Source organism: Heterocephalus glaber, unplaced genomic scaffold, assembly GCF_053883595.1.
Source record: "Heterocephalus glaber isolate CG9 unplaced genomic scaffold, H.glaber_assembly_v1.0 deba00001461, whole genome shotgun sequence".
Classification (NCBI taxonomy): Eukaryota; Metazoa; Chordata; class Mammalia; order Rodentia; family Bathyergidae; genus Heterocephalus; species Heterocephalus glaber.
The window spans coordinates 20167563-20191072 of NW_028258308.1; the positions used below are offsets into that span (position 1 = coordinate 20167563).

The 23510-nt window shown below is 37.4% G+C and overlaps 1 protein-coding gene across 11 annotated transcripts in view; it reads right to left on the bottom strand.

The window, feature by feature from the left end:
• The window catches only part of Fat1 (FAT atypical cadherin 1), a 123410-nt gene that overhangs the window by 94682 nt on the left and 5218 nt on the right, over positions 1 to 23510 (bottom strand). For all 11 annotated transcript variants that reach the window (XR_015453444.1, XR_015453445.1, XM_087217144.1 and 8 more), the window contains exon 2: positions 10536 to 13821. Coding sequence is in view for 9 of the 11 variants with exons in the window: in XM_087217144.1 (XP_087073270.1) it covers positions 10536 to 13803 (3268 nt within the window). In the remaining 2 variants the exon portion in view is untranslated. The remainder of the gene's footprint in view (positions 1 to 10535; positions 13822 to 23510) is intronic.

Genomic DNA, 23510 nt, shown 5'->3' on the forward strand with positions numbered 1-23510 from the left:
TTCAAAGGAAAAAAAAAGATCACACAAAAGTGCCTGTGGTAGACTGAAAAATGAACACAAAACCTTGCAACTCTTCCCAGCAAGAGGTAGAGTGTATTTTTTCTACTTGTTTTTGAATCAATTTCCTAAGCAGCAGAATATAGAATATAGACTATATTCAATCTATGAATTCTGAGCCTAGCCTCAAGAGAAAGAACTCCTTCTTTTGCTGAGTGCTTGGAGCTATCCTGTGAACAAGTCCAGGACAGGTGCTGGATGATGACAGGCCCTAGTAACCGCTGCCTGCAGCTAATATCCAGCCAACTGCAGAAGCAGAGCCACCAAGCTGAATAGCAATTGATCAAACACATGAGTGAGTCCAGCTGAAACTAACAGAGGAAACAATCAGCTGTCCAGCCCAAACTGTGCCTGCATCTACAGTGGTTGTTTTTAGGATGGTCTGTTTCCCAACAAAAGGCTAAAATGATACTGTGCTCTGTGATCATATACTTTCCAATTCAGGTTTGGATTTGCCCACACTTAATACACTTGTGCCTTCCAGTCTTTCTTATAATGTAATTCTGTCATCCTAATAATGCTCAACCACTCTCAAACTCAAATCTGTCTCTTCCAAATGGCGTTCTATACATAAGACACAGGAAGAAAACTTCCACAAAGGTCTCCTGTCCTTCCTTTAATCATTTTAAGCGGCAACTAGTTACTTTTTTCTATTCACAAGGGTAAAGCCACAGGCCCTAAGAAACAAGAGAAGTAGACAAAGAGCAAATGAGAATTTTAAATATTTAGATGAGGAAAATGTTTTTAGTTTTCATACATATTATCTTCTTAAAATAGTCTGGCTACTGAATTTACCCACATTTTTTAACCAGGCTTTAAAAGAAGGGGTTTGCTTATAAATTAAAAGCACCCCTGGAGAGAAACAACCCAGACATTTACAATACACAGGCAAAGGACTTTTAAAAAGAATGTATCTGTGTATGTCCAATTTAATAGGGAAGACAGTTTCAAAACTAATGTGAATCTCCAGAAGTAACTGTTTAAGTTTTAAGAAATACATCAATAAATGAAACTAAATAAACATACTACTCTACTCAGCATCTGTTGGGAGTTCAAGATTTTGCTAAATAATGTATAATAAAAATGGGTATTTAGCCTTTATAGTCAAGAATACTTTTTAATCCAAAAAGATAAGACAATATCACCATTCTGCAGCCCAAGCAAACAGAGGCCATCCCAGGTTATTCTCCTGGAAAGCTTTAGAATTCAGGATCCCTAATTACAGGTTTCTGGCCTCGATCTGGTGAGTGAAGTTGTCTGTATAAAAAGGAAAAGAAAAACTAAAAGGAATCTGCCTTGCCACTGAACTAGTCTCTTGTTCTAATTTTTGTAATTTTGGTTCATCTAAAAAACAAGAGTTAAGTGGAAGAGAAGCTGTAACTATAGGCAAACCTACAGAACAAACTTTAAAGGTCTTTCTCAAGAATAGTAACCTAGTTAAGTGTTTCCCATTAATGTTTTATAATAATTATTTAATTTCAAATTTAATACATATCCAACAAGTGCTTGCTGGGTGTCTATATGCCAGCACATTTCTAAGCAAATGGACAGAGATGCACACAGCAGTCTCTACCCTCATAAAACTTATATTCTGGAGGTAAAAGGACAAAAGTAGTTTTTTTTTTAACTTGTTGAAATAATTCTTGATAAGCACTCTTTGTAGATCTCACACTTTAAAAATCACTAGCTTCCAACTTAACACTTAGTTCGTAGATGTTATTGCTTGGTCTGACCCAACTTAAGCTAATTAAAATCAAACAGGGCTATTCTTCACATTTATGCTCTTCTAACCAGTCTCCATCTTCTAAATGAGGTTATCACACAATTAAGAAGAAAAAATTTATTTTATTAATTTTTTAGACCTAAAGATAACTGATTTCCATTCTGTTGCCTCAACCAATATTTACATGTCAAACTCATTTTTTCCCCCTCATGAACATGTAAGCACCTTCACTGAGGCGATAAGCCCAAGAAAAAGTGTTATGTGACAGACATTTACTGGATTCAGAAAAAAGATGAGCATCACTAAGTATTTACTGAATACCAACTATGTACCAAGTACTGTATGTAATGAGAGAAATACAGGTATTTGAGACAGCCAATATATAGATGAAGCTAAAAGCAATCCACTACTCAAAAATAGATACCGGAGATTCTCTCAACTAAAATTTATGGGGGAAGTGTTTGCCATAGAGGTCAAAAAATACACTGCCTGGAAGTAGTGAGAGTATCAATACCTGGTTATGAAACCACAGATCAGATCATTTTTGCTATACATACACTATCTTTCTTGAAAGGCTGTTTGATGCTCCACTTATAATGGCCAATAATCTTTTAAAATAACCATTACTCAGGTTTTTATACTGAATAAGGGGGTTATTCACAAACCTAATGTGTCTTATTAATTTTTAATCCACTTTCATAAAAATTCAGTCCATCAAGAAAGCTAACTTTACCATCACAAGGCTAAGTTTTCTGGCAGATTATTTCACCCTAACAGAAAAATACTAGTAGAGGAACAACAGATGGTTTCCATGGTAAGGTGGCAAAACCACCGTAAAGATCAAACCCTGGCCAGAGAGTTGCTTAACTTATACATGTATTATTTGTAGTATTTATTCTACTGCAACCACGTATCTTATATATTTCAATAGAGAGACAGGGCCATGTGATAAACAGACATGTATAAAGAACTGTAGGTTACTACTTCACTTGAAACAGCCTTGAATGAGTTTCTGTTGAGTGGTTTTAGACATAATGCACAAGTATATATAAATGTGATTTTTCATTATAAAGATTTAATCTCAATCATTTAAGAAATAAAAATACAAACTATTATTAAAGTGTATTAGAAGTATAATGTCAGATTAAGTACCATGTAATATATGTGTAAATCCACTGGCATCCTGGAGCCACTAGTACAGAGACTTACAGCCAGGGATCCAAGGACCCTGAAGGTCCATGAGCATAGGTTCAGCACTTCATAAAGCCCATGGTATTGTAAACCAAATCACTGAATGTCGGAAAAAGAATACACAGCCAGGCATGGTGGTGCACATCCATAATCCCAGCATGCTGGGATGCTGAGGCAGGAGGATCACAAGTTTGAGCCCAGCATGGGCAACTTAAGTGACTTAGTGACACCCTGTCTCAAAATGAAAAATAAAAAGGGCCGGGGATGTAGCTTCTGCAAATGCCCTGGGTTTAACCCCAGTATGGCAAAACAAACAAACAAACAAGAATATAAAGAATATACAGCCTTCAACAGATTCTCAAAAGTTTGTGTAATGCCAAAAACATTAAGAATCACTGTTTTGGAGGCCTAGAAATAGGCATCAGAGTGGCAGAACAGAAGCTTTGTTCAACCTTCACAAGTACAATTATTGTGTTACTATCTACTGCCACTGGGCTCAGAAGCCAGGAGAAAGATGATTAAGTTTGGGTTCACCTTGGGTTAGAAAGACAGGCACAAAAGAGACAGTCATACACCTTCTCTCAGAACAAAGCAAAGACTCCCTCCCTAAGGAAAGGCTTCTTAGGAGGCAACAGTGGCTTCTTAGGGCAACCTAATGGAATATTTATTGTTTGTTATAAAAGATTTAGTAATAAAAGATTTAGACTCTACCCACAAGGAGCTGACAATCTACAAGAAAAGAACAATCAAAAAAGTATACAAAAAGAACTTACTTTCTTCACATGGAACTAAAAGGTTTGACAAGAAAGTTTTATTAAGCATAGCTGTAAGCGATAGTAAGAAATGATCAAGCCAGGCATGGTAACGCATGCCTGTAATCCCAGCACTTCGGAGGCTGAGGCAATGAAAGTTCCAGCCCAGCCTGGGCTAAACAGTGAGTTCAAGGCTAGCCTGAACTATATAGTGAGACCCTGAAAGAGCTGATTGTGTCATAAAATGTACTAAAAGGCAGGGAGATAGGAATCAATGGAGCACAGGGTAGGCCAGGGGCTGCAGAAGGCAAGGGATGGGTTCACATAGCTAAAGCTAAGGGGAAAATGGGATCTGATAAGGGCAGCACATAGAAACTAAACTAGAAGAGACAGGCAAGTTTATAGGGCATTACATACTCTGCTAGATCTTGGACTTTATCCAACAAGGGAGAATGAAAAGTTTGGAGGAGGATTCCATGAAAGATGGAATACCTCTATTCAAGAATCACCTCTGTATTATGAGCATACCCTCAAGTGTATCAAACTTTAAACCACATGGACTTCTATTACACTAATTTTAAGAAGAAAAATAGAATATTTCAAGATTAGTGCACACAATCTTCATTATTTGTTAAGTTTCTACAATTTAATACAGACCTGGCTATATGAACAAAGTGTAACAGCATCTAATTTTACTAAACAGTCCACATAAAAAAACTTACAATAAAGGTGGTACACAGTAAAGATTTAATAAACAGTCACTGTAAATATTATACTAATGGTTAAGAATAAAATTTTCTAGTAATAAGAATACGGTTAAATTATCACAAATATCCCCCATAAAAAGACAATTTAAAGAATCCCATTCAACAGGATAGTTCATTCAGCCACATGGAAACCCTACAATGAGAAGGTTCAATTCAGTGTCAGACATCCTGGAGGAGATAAGGTATAGCTTAACTGGCAGAGCAAACTAACTGATAACACTAGCCCTTGAAGTATGTGCATACTCTTCTAGACTTTCTATCACTGCTGTTAACTGGACAACTGCCAATTCGACAAACACAGGCATGTGCTCTTGAACAGCAGTCTTTCCAAGCCCATTTATTTCTAGTAACAAAGACATGAAAGACTGTTCTTTGCAGCAGTGTGTCTTGTATGGTGAGCATGAAATATTTATAACCAATATGTTTTTTTAAATGCCATTAAAGTAACTGCAAATAAAAATAAACAAAATACCAACTAAGGAAATAATAAAGGCTTGACAATTCCAGCCTTACAAGCCACTCATTAAACTATGAACATCCAATTCTTTTTCTTGCCCAGAGGGATGAGAAGGAGCACTGCCATTCACTCTGGCTGTCTCACCATGCACCAGATGGCTGGTGGGGCCAGCTGCAGAAGCCAAGGATCAAGGAGGACAATGCAAGAGAACAAGGGCAACAAGTAACTGGATTCAAAGGGGAAGTACAAATCTGGTTAGCCTCAGCTTCCTAGGGGCTTAAACTGGTTTTGAAAGATAGCTGGGATCCTAACAACCACCTTAAACATTGTTTTGACAAGAAAAGATTCCAAGCAATTAACATTTCTATACATTTCAGCATTTTTACTGATAATGAACATCATACTTGCAGTTGTAAACATATGTAAGACACTTGATCATCACAGTGAAACTCACCACCTATACACACTATGATTCACTCACTACTAATCACTTCACTAGAGTAATCCTGAATTGCTTAATACCAACACTATTAATTCTAAAGTCTTTTTCTTTTCATTAAGAGGTAGTATGTGGTTCTGAAAAAAATGTCTGAAGACTCTTAAATTCAAGACTCCTTCAAGACCAAGCCTCAAATATAGGGCTCAAGTCTCCAACCTAGCTTCATCTAAGTACCATTCCACTAGGAGTTTTCAAAGAGGCTTCTTTATAGCATCTCTAGATCATTCTAGAAAGAGAGAGAGGAAGGCAATAGAATACAGTTTTGTGTTACTATCCAAGTGGGCTTGGGCAAGTTAGTTAGCCTCTCTGTGAACGCTTCCCTTATCTGAAATAGAGACTTACAGTATTTACCTGGTACTTGTAAGAAATAAGTTAATGCATATAGAGTGCGTAGAACAGACCCTGGTTGTAATACTCAGTTAAGGATATGCAGTTTATTATTATACTGATGCTCAGCATCATTATTGTCATTATCATCTAAACCACCAACTGAAAGATCATGTTGTAAGATGTTTCTATCCGGTACTTTCCAGGTCCTGGCTCCTACAAGTCATTTAGAATTACGTTTATGAAGGCACTCTAAAGTGTCACCACATTCTGTTTCAAACATAACACAGCCTTCACAGTTTATATCCTAACCTCTCCTCCCAACTACATTTCTTCACCCAGTGCTTACAGCATCAACTTGTTAAATACCACAGAAATAACTAGAGAAAAGCTGACCTTGTTTTCTTTCAAAACAAAATCGAATTTTCTTAGGATTTCTAATTAGATTCTACTTTCCCCTTAAAAATCTTTTGCTTCATTCAGAGGAGGATCCTTTCTCCAGTAGATTATTACCATGCCCTGCCTAGACTCACAATCTTGCATACACAAAGGAGCAGATTTTTGCTCCTGAACACAGCAACAGCACACTATCATAACAGAACTTCTGCCAAGGCCTGACTTTCAATCTCATTGTAGCTAGGAAGTAATTTTTTCTCTTAAATTTTCCTAGGAGAAGAACAAAAAGAAGAGGACAGCAGCTGCTGCCACTTAAGGGAGGAGACAGCAACACAAAAGCCCTTTCGCCAGCAAATTTCTTAACTCCCTAAGCGGGCCTCCCACCACTATCTATTTAAGTTCATGCTGCCAGGAATTCTAGACCACTCCAAATAGAAGGAACTGCTCCCACCGCAGTCGCCACACTTCCAACGGCCACCCAGCGCTTTGCCCCTCTTACAGACTTTTCAGTCATGATACACAGCCCATCAGTATCCTCTACATTCCATTTCCTGTCATGGGAGAACAGGCTGTAGTAAAAAAACATAGGTCCTTGGATATACACAGAATATCCTACTTTAAGTTAGGAAAACATAGTTTTAAAACTTGAATGAATAACTAAAATATGAAAATATTCAGAGTCCTGCCAAAATAGGAGAGGTTCTAAAAATATTTTCTCTTTCAGTGAGGTCAGCAATCAGGTTAGCCTGGATAAGAATTCCCTTCTGTCTCTTTCTATGACACAAATGCACTCATCCTATGCCCATCTAAAAACAGCCAGGAGCCAATCTCTGAGCAGTGATACAGGAGTAGTGCAGTAAAACTTTCCATAAATATGCAGCCATTTTCTCTTAAGAAAAATCTAGTCTTCATTTTCTTCCTCATATTTCATGAATGATTTATCTTGTTGTAACAGCTACTTCCATTAATTATTCCAACACTTTCCATCAAAATATATATTAAGTTTCAATCCTGAAATCATGACTGGGATTCTAAAAGTAGCACAGCATTAATAAGTTTAAAAATATTGCTCTTATCTTAATGAAAAACTTAAGTCTCCCTAAATAAACAGAGCCAGAAGGGGAAACTCTCTTACTGGGTGGCACTGTACTAACAGCCAAACGCTGAAGCAAACTATTCTAGACTGAAAAGGAAACATACCTAGGGGCATCTCATCACCATACATCAGAGAAAGAGACTCAGCCAAACACTGCTTCAACACAAGTTTCCACTAACAATTACAATTATCTTTTGGATATACATTTTTCTAGATACTACTTTAGTTTTTAAAATTAACAACAACCACAAAAAATGCAACTTCTTGGTCCTCAAGCAATAATTAACTTGATGAATATCCATCATCTAAGAAGACTAAACAGAATGTATTCTTAACTTTGAAGCTCACAACAAAGCAAGTAAGAACATATTTGAAGTTAAAATGAGTTAAATGCTCAGAAGTACAATGTCAGTCCAACCTAAATGTGAAATTATACACGCTTCAAAGATACTTGCTCCACTAATATTTTTGTTAAATCTACTTTGCATCCTCATTGTACATTTTAAGCAGAGAAATTTGAAGAATCAATTCGAGCTTTGGAAACTGGCTCTCTAGCAAGTCTGACCTTCCAAATAACTTTTCAAGTAACACTCAATTCTTCTAAATCTCAAATGGAAGGGCAGTCATGTGGGCATGGATTTGTCACAACAGTTCACTAATACCTACAGATCTCTCCAGAAAAAGCATACGATACAGAGATTATCAGATCCGCAAATGACTGTCATTCCCACACTCCAAGTACATGTTACCTTCCTGTAAAACCAATTAGCAAAACATGCATAAAATCCAGAGCTAACAAAATAGTCTCTGAGGACATCTATCTGGGTAAGTGATAGAATTTATTTTTAAAAAGCTATTTTTCAGGGGGATGTTTCAGATTTAAACATACTTAAAGAGAAAAGGAAAGATCTTAAAAACAGTGAAAACTAATTTCAAACTGCTGAACACTGTTCTTTTCTACTGTATACAACACTAATTTTTTTTCTTGAAAGAACACTATTCCCAACTGTCCTGCTCAGGAATCTTTAAAATAACTTGGGCTGATAACTTTACTGCCAAAACTATATATTTTAAAGCTTACCAGTCCAATGTATAAATATTATGACATCACTTATTCAATTTCAAAAAGCAAATAAACACAAGTCTAACATACACTGAGTATTTTCCTCTGTAAAGCAAGGACCACAGAATAAGTGATCAAGAAATTTCTAGTTTCTCTCTCATATTTAAGTATCATTATTTACACAAATGCATGACAGTCTTTTATAAAGTTGCTAACCATACTACCTATAATCCTGCCACCTTCTTCTCCTTCCCGCTAAATTACCACTGGGAAAGTCTGGCACTGCCTTTCAGCTCTGAAAACTACCATGGAGCTATTTCAGGTCACTGCCTTATTTGGTTGGTTGTTTCTCTTTTTTTTTTTCTTGGTAGTAAGAATAACCCAATTCCTTAGTGAAAAGTACTAGTTTCTAAATGATTCTTTTTAAAGTAACAATAAAGTCTTTTCATTTGAGAGAAAAAACCCAAAGGCAAGGTTCATATAATTTAAGTCTAACATTCAAGTTCTATTTTCTGACTCAACTTTAACTGGTAAGTTTTTTCATAGGCTTTAAAATCTACTTTGGAGACACAAAAGTAAAAAATAATTGCTCTTAGAAAATTTATAAAATCATAGTTTCAGCTTCACTTCTTAACATTTGGATATTTTTCTATATTAACATTATCCTTGAAAATTCTAATTTATATTGGACAGTATGACAAAAATAGCATTCTACTTTTTACATGAGTAATTGCCAAACACTGCTGATTATTTTATTTTCTCTTGAGTTAAACTACAAGACTCTTAGATATATAATCTGTAGATTTCCTATATCTAACACATGCTAGTGGTATATTATAAATTAGAAAAAGAATCCCTTGAATTAATAAAAGCACAACAGAAAAATATAGCCTCCAAATTAACGACTTCTAACAGAAGTTACACTGTTCATGCGCTATGCATCTTCAGATGTCAGTATAAATACTGGGATGGGTGTTGACTAAAGAATTTTGGGGGGTTTGTAGGTGTGTGGCATTACTGAATATATGCAATTTTAATGTAACAAAAAAAGTTCCCTTTTAGTATGAAGCGATCTATAAACGAAACACTGATGAGATCAGTGAACACAGTGAGGTCAACTTATCACTGTTTAGTGTTATAATTACTCAGTTTGCCTCTATTTCCATTTTCATGCCAAAGGGCAGGACTTTTAAAGCCAAAATACATTCATTTCTTCATTTTTTATTAAAATTTTTTTAGTAGCTTCTATATGCCAGGCACTTTTTGCTAGGCTTTGAAGACAGAAAATGTATGAGCTAACACGTGCCCTGGAAGGCTCATTTGCTGTCACACTGTCAGGAACAATGACAATGTCTCTGCCACCACAGTGAGGTGTACAGGAAGTGCAAAGAGTATACACTCACATCAACAGACCATCTTGGAAACCCAGTTCCAGAACCTTATTCTAGATGAAAGAGTAACATAACAAAGTATTGCTACCATTTCCAAATAATAATGATATATGTAACACCTACTAGAAGCTTTTCTATTTTATTCAATGCATCTTCACATAAATCTTGTAGTTATTATGAGGGTCTCTACCTTATAAATGAAAAAAGTTAGTTTAAAAAATATTTCACTTGTCCAAGACAATGAGTTAACAACTGAAAGAGCCAGGATTTTCCAAGCCAGATATTTTCATTCAATATTCCACTACCTTCCATATGCCTCTCAAACAAAACCTTAGGGAGGTACTAAGTAAAGCAGATTACATTACAGAAGTTTTAGCACACAATCTTCGATGTGTGCACTGCACAATTTTGCAGGTGTGCAATAACCTGTGGATGGCATGGTGCTGCTGGCTGTATTAAGTATGAGCCTACAAACATATTAACTTGAAAAGCCTCAGAAGGGGTTCTCAAAGTTACCCCCAAATCACAACAATGTTTTTGATGATATAAAGAACAAACTTAGCAATGATTATCAGTGTTGAAAAGTTCAATACTCTCAGTCATTTTATGCTCACTTAATCATTGGGGCTCCCCTGGTTTCAACTACCTGGCTTATTGCACATAAACATACACACATGGAGCAACAGAACAAAACACACATGCATTCCCATACTGAACCCTAAATGAGATCAACTGGGAACCGAGGAGCTATCACAAGGCAGATTTAAAAAAAAATAGGAGGGGTGTATCAAACCAGAGTAATACAGACGGATTTACCTGTTTCTTCATCTATCTTGAAAACACCAACACCAGAACCATCTCTAATGGAATATTGGATCTCCCCATCTCTTCCTGTGTCTTCATCATGAGCTGACACTGTCATTATTGATGAGCCAATAGGAACATCTTCTTTCACTACACCCTTTTCCACAAAGCTGGAAAACACGGGTGGGTGTAAGTTCTCGTTCACATCAATCACCTCAACTTCCACATAACACGTGGAAGACAGAGAAACTGGCTTCCCTTTGTCTTTGGCCCTCACTGTGAGATTATATACTTGCTTCCTCTCAAAGTCCAACTGCTGTATAATCCTAACTGCTCCACTGAGTTTATCCACATCAAAGATTCCTTCTCCGTGGTCCAGAAGACTGTATCTCACTTGGCTAGACTGACCTAAATCAGGATCATGGGCTTCTAACCACACGATTATGGTTCCTTCTGGCAGATCTTCTCGAACTTTCACACGATAGTTAGGTGGAATAAATTTAGGTGGGTTGTCATTAACATCCTCTAGTGATACTTTCAAAAGTACAGTAGAAAATAACTGGGGTTCTCCTTTGGCTTGATCCCTGGCTTCAATCTTTAAGTAATGCACATGTTGTACTTCACGATCCAAAGGGTGCACAATTTTAACAACTCCAGTGGTGCTGTCAATTAAAAATTTATCTGTATCTGTCAGAATAGAGTATGTCACATGTCCATTGGATCCTAGATCTTTATCAGTGGCTTCAACCTGGATGATTTCACTGTTTATTTCTTTGTCCTCATTCACTTCAACAAAATAGCTCTCCTGTAAAAATTCAGGTGGATTATCATTGGCATCCAGAATAATGATATCTAAAAGACGCCAAGCTGCCTTCTGTGGTATACCAAGGTCATAAACAGTAATATTCAGGGTGTATTTGTCTGTTGTTTCACGGTCAAGTGGAGATAAAATTTTTAGCATTCCTGTGTCCATGTCAATAATGAAGCAACTATCCTCATTTCCTCCAGAAATAGAATAGATGAGTTTTCCATTGAAGCCAGAGTCAAGGTCAGTAGCGTTCATAAAAATTATATTGGAACCCACGGGTCGGTTTTCCTTTACCTCAATACCAGTTGGAAGAGTATTCCTAAACTGGGGGGCATGAGTATTGACAGAGTGGGAATCAAAGAAAATATCCTCAACCTCCCCCTGACTGTGTAATTTATTTGCCTGCAGAAGTTTCTCTGCCAGCATTTTGGCAACACCAGTCTCTTCACATTGCAAGTTTACCGGCTTGCGACTGGCAGCCACAGTTATGTTGATATACAATGGTGTGGCAAAATTTTCTCCATCTGTAGCTGTAATTCTCAGACTGTGAAAAGATACCTTTGCACCTAAGCCATCCATTAGTGACTGCTTTAATGACAAAACTCCAGAGTTGGGGTTTAACCCAAACAAATCTAGTTCATTTCCAGTTTCGATCTGATACCTTACCAACTGAAGTTCATCAGCATCAATAGCAGAAACAGTAGTTATTTGCTCCCCCACACTTAAATCTCTGGGAACTGTTCCTTCACAATTTATTTTCTCAAACAAAGGTGTGTTGTCATTTAAGTTATTCAGAGTAACTGTTGCAAGGACTTCAACTTCCCGGCGGTATGGCAAGCCCCAGTCTGATGCTCTAATCCTGAGAGTATATACACGAGGCATCAGTTCATAGTCCAAGTTTTCTGAAGTGCTCACAGCACCAGTGAAATGGTCAATCACAAATGGCACAGGATTTATATTTGCAATACTGTAAGTCACATAACCATTCTCACCATCATCAGGGTCTACAGCACTCACTCTCAAGACAGTAGTACCGATGGATGCATTCTCATCAAAGGATGCTTTGTATGCTGTCTGGGTAAATTCAGGGGGATTGCTATTTGCACTTAAGACTTTAACCAAGACTTTGGTGGAGGCTTTTTGGTCACTCGTTGTTACCTCAAATTCAAAATGAGATGCCTGCTGTCTTCTAATTGGTTCTAAAATGGAAATGAGACCAGTGTTGTGATTTAAACTAAATTTAGCTTTTCCAGGTGTACTTTTAAAAACATACCTCAAATGGGAATAACTGGGAATGGCTTTTACCATGACCACAGGTGTACCGGGAGGAGAAAATTCACTTATTTCTGCTCTGTAAACATCCTTTTCAAACCTGACTGGCCCAGCTCTGAACTGTGGAGAAGTCAGATGAATTACTTTTACTGAAGAAAACTGGGGAGGAGTTCCTTTATCTTTAGCCTGTAGTGTCAGATTATAGCCAAAAGGATGACTATCCCAGTCAATGCTACTAATGGCTTTGACTTTATACTCTTTACTCCCTGGAAAGGATCTTACTGTTCTAAACTGTTGAAGAAGGTCACCTGCCACGATGCTTAGAGAAGCTATTTCCCCACTGGCACCCTGATCACAGTCATCCATGGTCACAATTGCATATGTTGGGTCTCTGTCCAGTTCTGACGGTGACAATGTCACTGCTGTTATCACAGGAGCACATTCATTCGCCTGTTCCACATGAACTGTTAGCTTTGCCAAGCTGCTGATACCACTGCTACCATACAGTTTCATTCCACGGTCCACAGCAAGGATTTCTAATTCATAGAGCTGGGTCTCCATGTAATCAAGTCTACCAGTTAAAACTACTGCACCACTGGTTGGGTGAATAGCAAACATGTCTGTTCGGTCTTTAAAACTGTAGTAAAATTCTCCATTAGTTCCTATATCTGCATCTGTGGCACTGACTCTTGCAATACTGGTCCTTATCGGTGTGTTTTCAGGTAAGGAAACACTGTATGAGGTGGGTGAGAATAATGGTCTCAAGTCATTTATATCCAGCACTTGCACTCTGACCCTTGTTCGTGCCTCAGCATTAGTGTTTTTCTCAACTGCTTTGACTATCAATGTGTACTGGTCTTTCACTTCTCTATTAAGAATAGCTGTATTTCCTCCTTTGGTCCTTATTCTTAGAAAGCAAAAGTCTCCGAGAATGTACTCTTCAGCTTTGAACAGGTTTTCATTGTCTCCTGAGACAATTTTGTACCTTAATTCCCACAATGGATTTGTAATGTAAATACCCATCTTAACAGGATGCCCAACATAGGTCTTGGCAGCAGAGTTCTCATGCACAGTGACATTGTACTGGAAATGTGTAAACTGGATAGACGGAGTCTGTTCAAGTCTTTGGCTTCCATCACTATCTCCAAAATGTTGTAGGAGGAGGAGCAGAAGCAGAAGCAAGGCCAAATGTCTCCCCATTGCTTAAATCTCAGGAGCCTAAAATAAAAGAAATAGCAATTATTACTTTGGGGAAATAAAACAAGTTGAGAAGTATAAATTGTTCTAAACCTGACATTCTAATAAAGTATTTTCTATCTGTATGGAATAGAAATAAATACAATGGTTTTGAGTTTTTCCCCCTGCTTTTCAAAGATGAATATCAAGCACTCTTCTAGTATGTCTAGAATTAGTAAGCTTCACAAAAACTTTTTGAATGACAAGTTCTTATTTTTCATATTTGATGACTCAAAAATCAAAAAATAATTAAAGACTGCCAACTGCAATACTAAATTTTATTCTTAGACATAACATAAATATTCAAAGCAAACATAAGAAATTATTTAAAAGGTAAGTGAATGCTGTTTATATTTACTTACACATAATGAATCAAATGCTCAAGTACTTACAAACTTAATGCTACTACAGTATCGTGAGCATACAAAGCTTCTTCCAACTAATTGAAAAACTTTCCTCAACAATGGTTGTATATGACCTTGTATAATGACAGTTTGTAATTTCACTTCAAAATGCATATTTCTTTATAAAAATGATTAAGTTGCCCCAGTATGATGGCATACACCTGTAATCCCAGCACTCAGGAGGCTGAGGCAAGAGGATTGTTGAGAATTCGAGGCCAGCCTGAGCTACACAGCAAGACCCTATCTCAAAAAAACAAAAAAGATCATGTTCCTTCCATACACCCCTACACAATACATTACTATCTAATTTAATCCTCTATAACTCTTTACAGATATTAAAATAATTATCAACTTTTATATGGAATATCTGAAATACTAAAATAAGCACACAAAAAGGTCAGTTTACAATACAAAAACCACAATTCAGCAGTTTGGTATCAGTGATTTTCCCATGTAAGTTAGAGAAGGAAATCTCACCAACAACCGCAATATTTTATCACACCACTATGGTCAGCAACCAGTAATTCATACAGTATCTACTATCTTCAAAACCTGAACCACCTGTCACTCAGGAGCCCCCAGTAGAAGACAAGATAGACACAAACAAAAGCCACGGTCACCAAAGTCAACACATGTAAAGGATCAAATCAATGCAGCAAGGTGACCAGACTACAAGAGGGTCAGAGATTGACTTCAGGAACAAAAAGGAAATTGAAGAAAGGGTGCCTCTGACAAGGGTGAAAGTAGTCCAAGTCCACTGGAACAATTATTCTCAGACCGACTATTCTTGTTTTGTTTTGTTTTTTTGGTACCAGGGATGAAACTCACGACCTTGCGCTTGAGAGGCAGGCGGCAGAACCACTGAGCTAAATCCCCAGCCCAAGACTGATTGGTATTTATCATGCCAATAAATTCATCTTGTAAATCACTTTCACAAAAGCCCCCAGCAGCATCAAGAAGACAGCATGGTACCCTTACAAAGTAACTCTCAAATTAATATTCACAAAATGTGAATGCTACCAAGGTGAAAAAAATACCAGACTGGAGAGCTGGTTTCTTAGCCGGGTTCAAATTACCATGGCAGCATTAATTTACAGTACCTTAACTCAGCTACTGCCAACTTTAGTCATTAGTCATTTCATTAGAGTTGAGGGGGAAAAGACCTGACCTGATATGCTTAAAGCTATTAGAAGCTTAATTGATACTGAATCACATTCAAGTTGGCCACTCTAACTTGTTCTTTAGCTACCACGTCTTCTCCTCAGCAGTCAGGAAATAAGATCTTTGGCCTCTAGAAAAAAATTTCTCCTTAAACAAAATAAGACAAATTTCTCCCCAAACTGTAAATCTCATTTTGGTCAATAGTTTTAATATTCAGGAAAATATGAATCTTATAAAATGATCCAGTGATTGTAACAAAACTAGAAAGTTCAATTCAACCTAAAGAGATTATGGATCTGCTATCAGCCAGCACTAAACTAAGTATGTAGAATTAAAGATTAGTAAAGGCAAAGAAAGATCCCAACCCCAAAGCATTAATAAACTAGGAGTAAAAAATACATGAAGAAAATGCTTTAAAGAACATTTACAAAGATGATATTAAATAATCACTATCTTTTGTTTGAGGAAAACATATTATGTTTTAGAAGACATTATAACTCTTATCCCTTTATTACAAATGAAATGAGAAACCCAACATTTTTCAACAGGGGAATGACACCTCCCAGTTGAAAGCGATGAAGAATCACTCTGGTATTTGTGCAGTACAGGGCAGCAAGAGCAAAACCTGGAGGGAGCCCAGTGAGAGGACATTGCAGTAATGGAAATTGGACACTTCCGTGGTTTCTAAGTGTCCCCCGAAAAGCCCACATGTTAAAAGCTTTGTCACCTGCCCGTAGCACTCTGGAAGATGGTGGAACCTTTAGGAGTCGGGACCTACTTAGAGGAAGTTAGGTTATTGGGAATGTGTCCTTGAAGGGGACACGTGGACCAAAACCTCTCTCTGTCTCTTGGCTTCCCTACCACAAAGTGAACGGACATCCTCCACTATCAGTTCCATGTACTTGTACCACCACCAGCCCAAAGCAACATCACCAAGGAACCCATGCAAAGACAACTCTGACACAGCGAGTCAAACTTTTCTCCTTCTCAGTTTCTCCTATCTCAGGTATTTTGTCACAGTAACAGAAAGCTAATACACAGAAGCCTACTGGTTATCAAAAAAAAAAATTCCAAGTGGGCAGATATTTGGAAAGATCAAGCCTGGAGATATAGTTTGGAGTGTTAGAATATGGTAGATGGTACTGAAAACAACAAAACTGAATGAGAACACGAACAAAGAGGACACAGATAAAATCAAGGACAGAAACTTGTTGCTCCTCAAGATTTGAGCAGTGGAAGAGGACCAACTAGCAAAGGAGACAGAGAGTAGCCACCCAGATAGGTAAGCAAACCAAAAGACAGTGTAAGCAAATAAATCTTGTAGAGAATTTGGAGCCTACTTTCAGAATTTGAAAATGATCCATAAAAACTGACTGGCATTATGCTGCACTGACCACCACTGGTTTTAAAGAAGAAGAAGAAAAAGAAAAAGCTCTAGATTCCCCCAAGACATCAGGAAAAGATGTAAAATTGCCACAGCTGTCCTCTCCCCAAGACTTCCCACTCAGTATAATCAATGCCCCTGCAGTCATCCAACACATCCGCCAACACCCCAATCACCTTCCACAACCCACCCACCACAGTCCTCATCACAGCTGAAATAAACTTTTTGGATTCATAACTGAGGACTTTTAAAACCCCAAATTTATTCTGCAAATTTGACTAACAGAATACGGTACCACTAATTAGAATAAATTATTTAAAGCATTCGCTGATGGGGTAAAATCCGCATTTTAGGAGATATTATGAACCCTCCAGTAACGAAACCAAGAACAGTAAACTCAAGTTTCACTATAAAAACCATCATTAAACTATGGCTGTTAATCTATGCAAAACAAATACTAAAGCTGTGGGGCGGGGTACTAATACCATTTCATCTAAAAAGTATGCTAGTACCTACAGCTCATGGTTATGAAAAGTAAACTTCAGAAACCATTTTAGCCTAGGGCTACACTATTTAGAAGGTGATCACAATACTTGCAATTATAGTAATTTTGGATTTCTAAAATACATTTTCCAATGTGAAAACAAAGAGTGTTTACTTAGTTCAGTCTTTTGGGAAAACAGCCTCAGGTCCAAAGCTTAAATATATTTAGTATAGATCTCTAAAAATCCATAAATATAGGAGGAAAAATAATTTTTTGGTAAAAGCAAGACATTAATATCTTTATATTTCACTATACTGCCTTTCTTCTAAAATGTTTCAATCGATTACCATAAATGCACATCCTTCACAAAAGATAGCCTGTGCTGAGAACATAACTGCACTTATTCACATATTTAGATCTACAACCTAAGATTTAGAAGTGTTTCATATGCTTCAAAGACAATAGGTGGAAATACAGCTTTACATAATACATAAAATTAGTAAGTTTATTATTGAGAGTTTACCACTCTTACATGCACAAATAGTCCTTTTTGCCTTCTTCACATTAGGGAAACATTATTAAACTCTCTATTCCACATAAGATTAAGACAAAAATGTAGAAAGATATTAAAGTTAAGAACTTTGCTTTCACCCTCCTTGTACTCTAGCCAATTTAATATGTTACTGAATGTGGAGCTTATGTTCAGGTCAGTCTTTTCTTTTATGGATGCTGGAGATTGAACTCAAACCCTCCTGACACATGCTAAGCACCTGCTCTACCACTAAGGCTCCAATTCCTTAGTGTCATTTTTAAACGTTCTTTAAAAGATTTCTACAAACTGCAAGGAAGACACCCACATTTTCAAAGCAATGTCACAAAGTGTTTAAAAAAACAAATATGAAATGTAAATAGCTCTTAAAAATATTGTATACCAAATAAAATTTTAATGATTTCCAAAACTCATTTGATATAAGTAAAAGGAACTATAGTATCTCACTTAAAACGCCTGTTACTCAGCTATAATCAATCCACAGCTTCCAAAAATACATTTCAGATCTCACAATGAAAGACTAATGAGTAGATCCTGCTTATTTTCTGGATGCATACTAATTCTTTTTAACCCATCTGTGTTACTTTTCTCTCATTACTGAGACAAAATCCCCAACACTCAAAGTTAAAGGGGAAGGGGTTTATTTAGCTCACAGTTTTTAGAGGTTTCAGTCCATAATGGGCTGGCTCCAAGGCAAGGTAGAGGAGAAACAATTCATGGTACCCAAATGGTAACAAAAGCAACAAGGGACCTTAACAGTGTCTTCCTGCCCCATTTACTTTATTCAGACTACCTAGGGCAGGCAGCACTCACACCCTCAATCCTAGTGCCCTCAGGCCTATCCCCACCATGAGCCAGTCACACACTCTAGACTCAGCCACCTCTGCAAAAGCAGGAGGTTTTGAGGGGACACTTGAACAGAAGCCATAACACCATCTCAGCAGGATTTTCAGTAAATATAGAAGTGAGAGTTATGAACCTAGAAAATGAAAGGCAGCCCTCGGCTTAGTATATATGGCTTGGCATATAGCACTTATTCCGGTAACTCCTGACAGTTTTGTTTGGGGCTATAATAAGTCTGGTTGTTATCGTCAAGATTTAATATAACTATTGCCTTCAAATGCGAACAACTAATTCCAATTTAAGGAGAATGGTCTACTGATACTGACAATGCAGAACTACAAATGTGACTTTTTCAGAACTTTGAAACTTCAGCACTTACACAATTTAATCAATCAAAAACACTGTTTTAAAGGTTTTCTCATCCTTTTGAAAGTTAAACCAGTAAGATCCTAGTTTTTCAATAACCTTGGTATAAAATCTAACTTATTCACGATGTGAACCCATAGAACACATCTGTCAATATTATGAAGACAACTGTTTCTAGTTATTCTGTGTTAGTGCAACATAAAAATCACACAGGTAAACAAGGGCTGCATGTAAGTTTTCAGCTGGGCAAGGCATTCCTGTGCTCTCTTCTTAGCCCCTCTCTTTCCAACCACAGACACAACTGGTGTCACCCTCCAACCACCACATGCACATCCAGGACAAACTGTGCCCAGCGCAAAGCTCAAGGAATAGTTACCCTTGTTGTGATTTAGGATTGACTAGCCTAGGACCGGGGATTTAGCTCAGTGGTTTCACCGCCTGCTGCGCAGGCACAAGGACCAGAGTTCGATCCCGGGTAACAACAACAAAAAAAAGGATCGACTAGCCTAATGTATTTTTCTTTGCAAACAGAAATAATTTAAATGTTTTGGAAGAGTGGTCAGTAATTAACACTGGTCATTTCTACTAAGAAATTGGTAAGGTTTTATTATGGGTCAAATTATGCTCCCTATGTGCTTAGGTACACCTACGGGTGTTTCACTTAATAATGGATTAGGAGTGTGCATGTTCCATGGATAGTAAGAAAGTGGAAATCATCATAGAGAAAGCCCCTCCTCTTCCTTCCTCTCCTTAAAATGTTCTCTTCACCCATTTTCTCTTGTCCTTCCACCTCAGAATACAGGGGACCCACCCTTCCTGTAAACAGACATCCTGGTGCACATAATTCTGCCTCTTCCACAGCTTTTTGCTCTAAATTATTTCTGGAACGCAAACATTTTCAACAATCTCTTCATGACTGCCATCATTTGCTGAGTCTACAAACACACAGATTCTTCTCATCTAAAAATAAACTTCCTTCAAACCTGCATTTTCTTTAAACTAACACCCTATTTTTCTTTTTTCTTACACTGGCAAAAAAAAATCTCTGAAAAAAAAAAAGTTCCTCAGCATCATCTTGACTTCCTTACAACTCTAAAAACACTGCCACCCTCAAATGCTCTACAGAAATCCTTCAGCTCTAGCCTGGCAACAGAAGCAGCTTCCTGCACCACAAGCTAATGTCAAATAAATGACCTTTCCTCATTTTCCCCATTTAATGTCATATTTGATGCCACTCAACCTTCTCCCTAACACCCATTCGTCCTATCAGACTGCCTGAAACAAAGAGGCAATATGTAACATGTAAACAATGGAGGACACTACATCTTCCTTATTCCCTTTAGTACTCTTCTATACGGTGCCTCTTTCACCTTGTAATCACAAGCTTCTGACTTCCATCTCTTCTTGTATATACACGTATTACCACCCTTAAAGATCTAGCTCACAAACTCAGCCTCACTTAAGAAGAATCTCACTTTCAAGCCCTAACCCCCATGTGCCTTGGAGCACTCTTTCTGAAATACCACCATCAGACCTAAGCTATAGGTCTGCTGTATTTTCTTATTTCAGTGAACACTTTTACTATCTCTCAAGTTACCCAATTTTGCAATAGAAGAAATCAAGCAGAAAAGAATGGGGCAGGAGACATAAAATTTAAGATTTATGCGGAGCATGTTTATGCATGCCTGTAATCTGAACTACGTGGGAAGCTGAGGCAGGAAGATCTCATATTTGAGGTCTGCCTGGACAACTTAACAAAATTCTGCCTCAAAATGAATGAGAAGGAAAGGGAGGTATAAAACTGACCTAACTACAGCTTTGTCACTAATCAACCCTGTGAACTGAACAAAGTTACATTAATTCTGTGAGCTCCATTTCTTTAAGGAACCAGAGGCTGGACTATAATCTTTATAGCCTCCCACCCTTTTAACATATTCCTTCTACCTTCCCTCCTCTGTGATCTTTATTAATGCCTGCTAAACCTCCATTGCTAAAAAGTTATCTACACTTACCATTTTTTTTCTTTCTCAACTGTTCTCTCTCCATTTCTCTACACCTAGTTCACACACACAGTTGTTTAGGCACAGTTTCTTTTTGTATTCCTGCCTTCTGGCTCCTGTCTGATTGAAACTTCTTTATGGTATTATTCCGTACTGTAGTTTGAAGATATTCAGTATTTCCCCTTGACCTGATGATTTAAGTATATTCTTAGCCTTAAAGACTTCTGATAATCTGACCTTTACCTACTTTCCAAGTCTAATATCAATACTATTTCCTATTTTAAACTAAAAAGCCTTACTTCCCACAGACTTGCAACAAGTAGAGCAACCAAGCTATCTTGAACCCATGATACCACCCAGTGGTTGGGGCTCTAATGTAACACTTACACTAGTCCATCATCATTTCTGAAAGAATGCAAACAGAAGTACTTTTTCTACTCTCACATACAACTTAATTCTCTTTGACATTGCCTTCTTTTCTTCTATCCTTATCCCCTGCACTATACAAATCATCCTCCATATCTTTATAAGCCAATTTAAATCAGTGTCAGAGATTTTGCTATGTTCTACCTAGACAAAGAAAAAAAGATAAATGAAGTCAATTAAAAACAGGATTAAAGAAACACTGATGGTAACCTAACCAATGTTTCCTATAGATAATATGAAAGTTAAATCCCTCATTCCTTTTCTCCATTCATCACATCACAATAAAGCTACATCATGGTATCTACAACTTGCATGTGTCATTTCCTTTCCTGGAATTATTCCCCCATTCCTTCTTCCCTCAGTATTCATCCTATCCTACATCCACTTACCCATATACCCCAGCTAGCTGAGGGGCTAGGGCGGACTATTCTGATCTTAATGGATCTCCTATCACACTGGACTGTGACTGGTTAATCTTTCCCCTCACTGGACTATAAGTTCCTCAAGGGTAGGAAATCTAATTTGTTCTCCACTATGTATGTTTAGTCCAATGGTGGCACAGAAGAGATCCACAGTTGTTGGATGGGTGAACAGATAGAAGGATGAAGAATTAAGAATAGAAAATGGAAGACAAGAATAAATGGTGGAGAGGAAATATGGAGGGATAACACAAGAAAATAATACACCTGCCCTTTTCAAATCAATAGATAATCCACAGCCATCGGGCCAGTAACAACAGAGCAGATGGCTGCTCTGCAGGGGGCTCTAATTTCCAGCAGCCCAAAAACAGGTAACCACCTATCTGAAAATGCTCCCAAGTTGGCTACTGCGATGCCAGATGAGTGTCTGTATTGCAGACCTTATCACGAGGCTCAATGCTTTAAGATTCTACGAAGGAGGGCCGGGGATTTAGCTCAGAGGTTCTGCTGCCTGCCTTGCAAGCACAAGGTCCCCAGTTTGATCCCCGGTACCAAAAAAAAAAAAAAGATTCTATGAAGGATAAAGATTAAATAATGACTGATTTTCCTAAGTGGCTTATAGAAGATGTTAAATTTCTTCATAGACTTACCTTCATGTAGAGAATGAAATTAAGCAAGAATTTGGCAGTATTTAAATCTAGGGCTTTCAGGTTAAAAAAAAAAAAGATGATTTTTAAAACACTTTAAACACTTTTAAAACACTTTAAATTTGCAATATATAAATTCTTAATCTAATTGAATTTTTTCTTTGTAGTAGTAGGGATCGAACTTGGGACCTTGCGCTTGTGAGGCAGGCAGTGGCACCACTGAGCTAAATCCCTGACCTTGAATACGTTTTTTAAAAGGTGAAATGCTCTTCTCAGGTGAGCAAAAATAGCAACCTTCTGATCTGAAATGAAGTGTAGCAACTACTTTAAAAGCTCTTTTCCAGAGTCTATGGATAAAGTGACACTTGCAAATTGAGCAACTGGTATCAAAAGATGGAGTTCAGCTTCATCACCCAGTTTGCACGAGCGCATGCATACACACACACACACACACACACACAACACACACACCCCTGCTAATTTCCACTCTTGAAAACTCAAATGTACATAGAACCTTAGGGCTTAGTCTTACTAAATCAGGTCCTTCAGGCCAAAAACTAGGCCACTGAGGCAAAATTTAATGCAAGAATACTGTATTAATTTGGTGTGGTTTATGGATTCTATGTAAAACCAGCCAAACATGGATGGAAAAAGAGTGGTGGCAAACTTGATAGGAGAGTAAGGACAATCTCTAAAAAATCTCTTCCACTTCTAATATTCAAAGAAATGACTACTTCATAGGTGGCTCTAGGGCTAAATTTAAAGGTATATACTAGAAAGGCTGGTGCCAGGTGATGAAAATGGTATTAGTTTACATACACATTTTTACCACAAATTTAAATGGTCTACTAACATGGTCAAAATCCAATAAAAACATTTCGGTGACAAAAACATACTGTACAAGTGGTCAACAACTTTCACAGTGATAATTTGGTTCCTATCTAATGTTAATTTTTCAAGAAATGAGTGCACAGATTCAAACTTCTT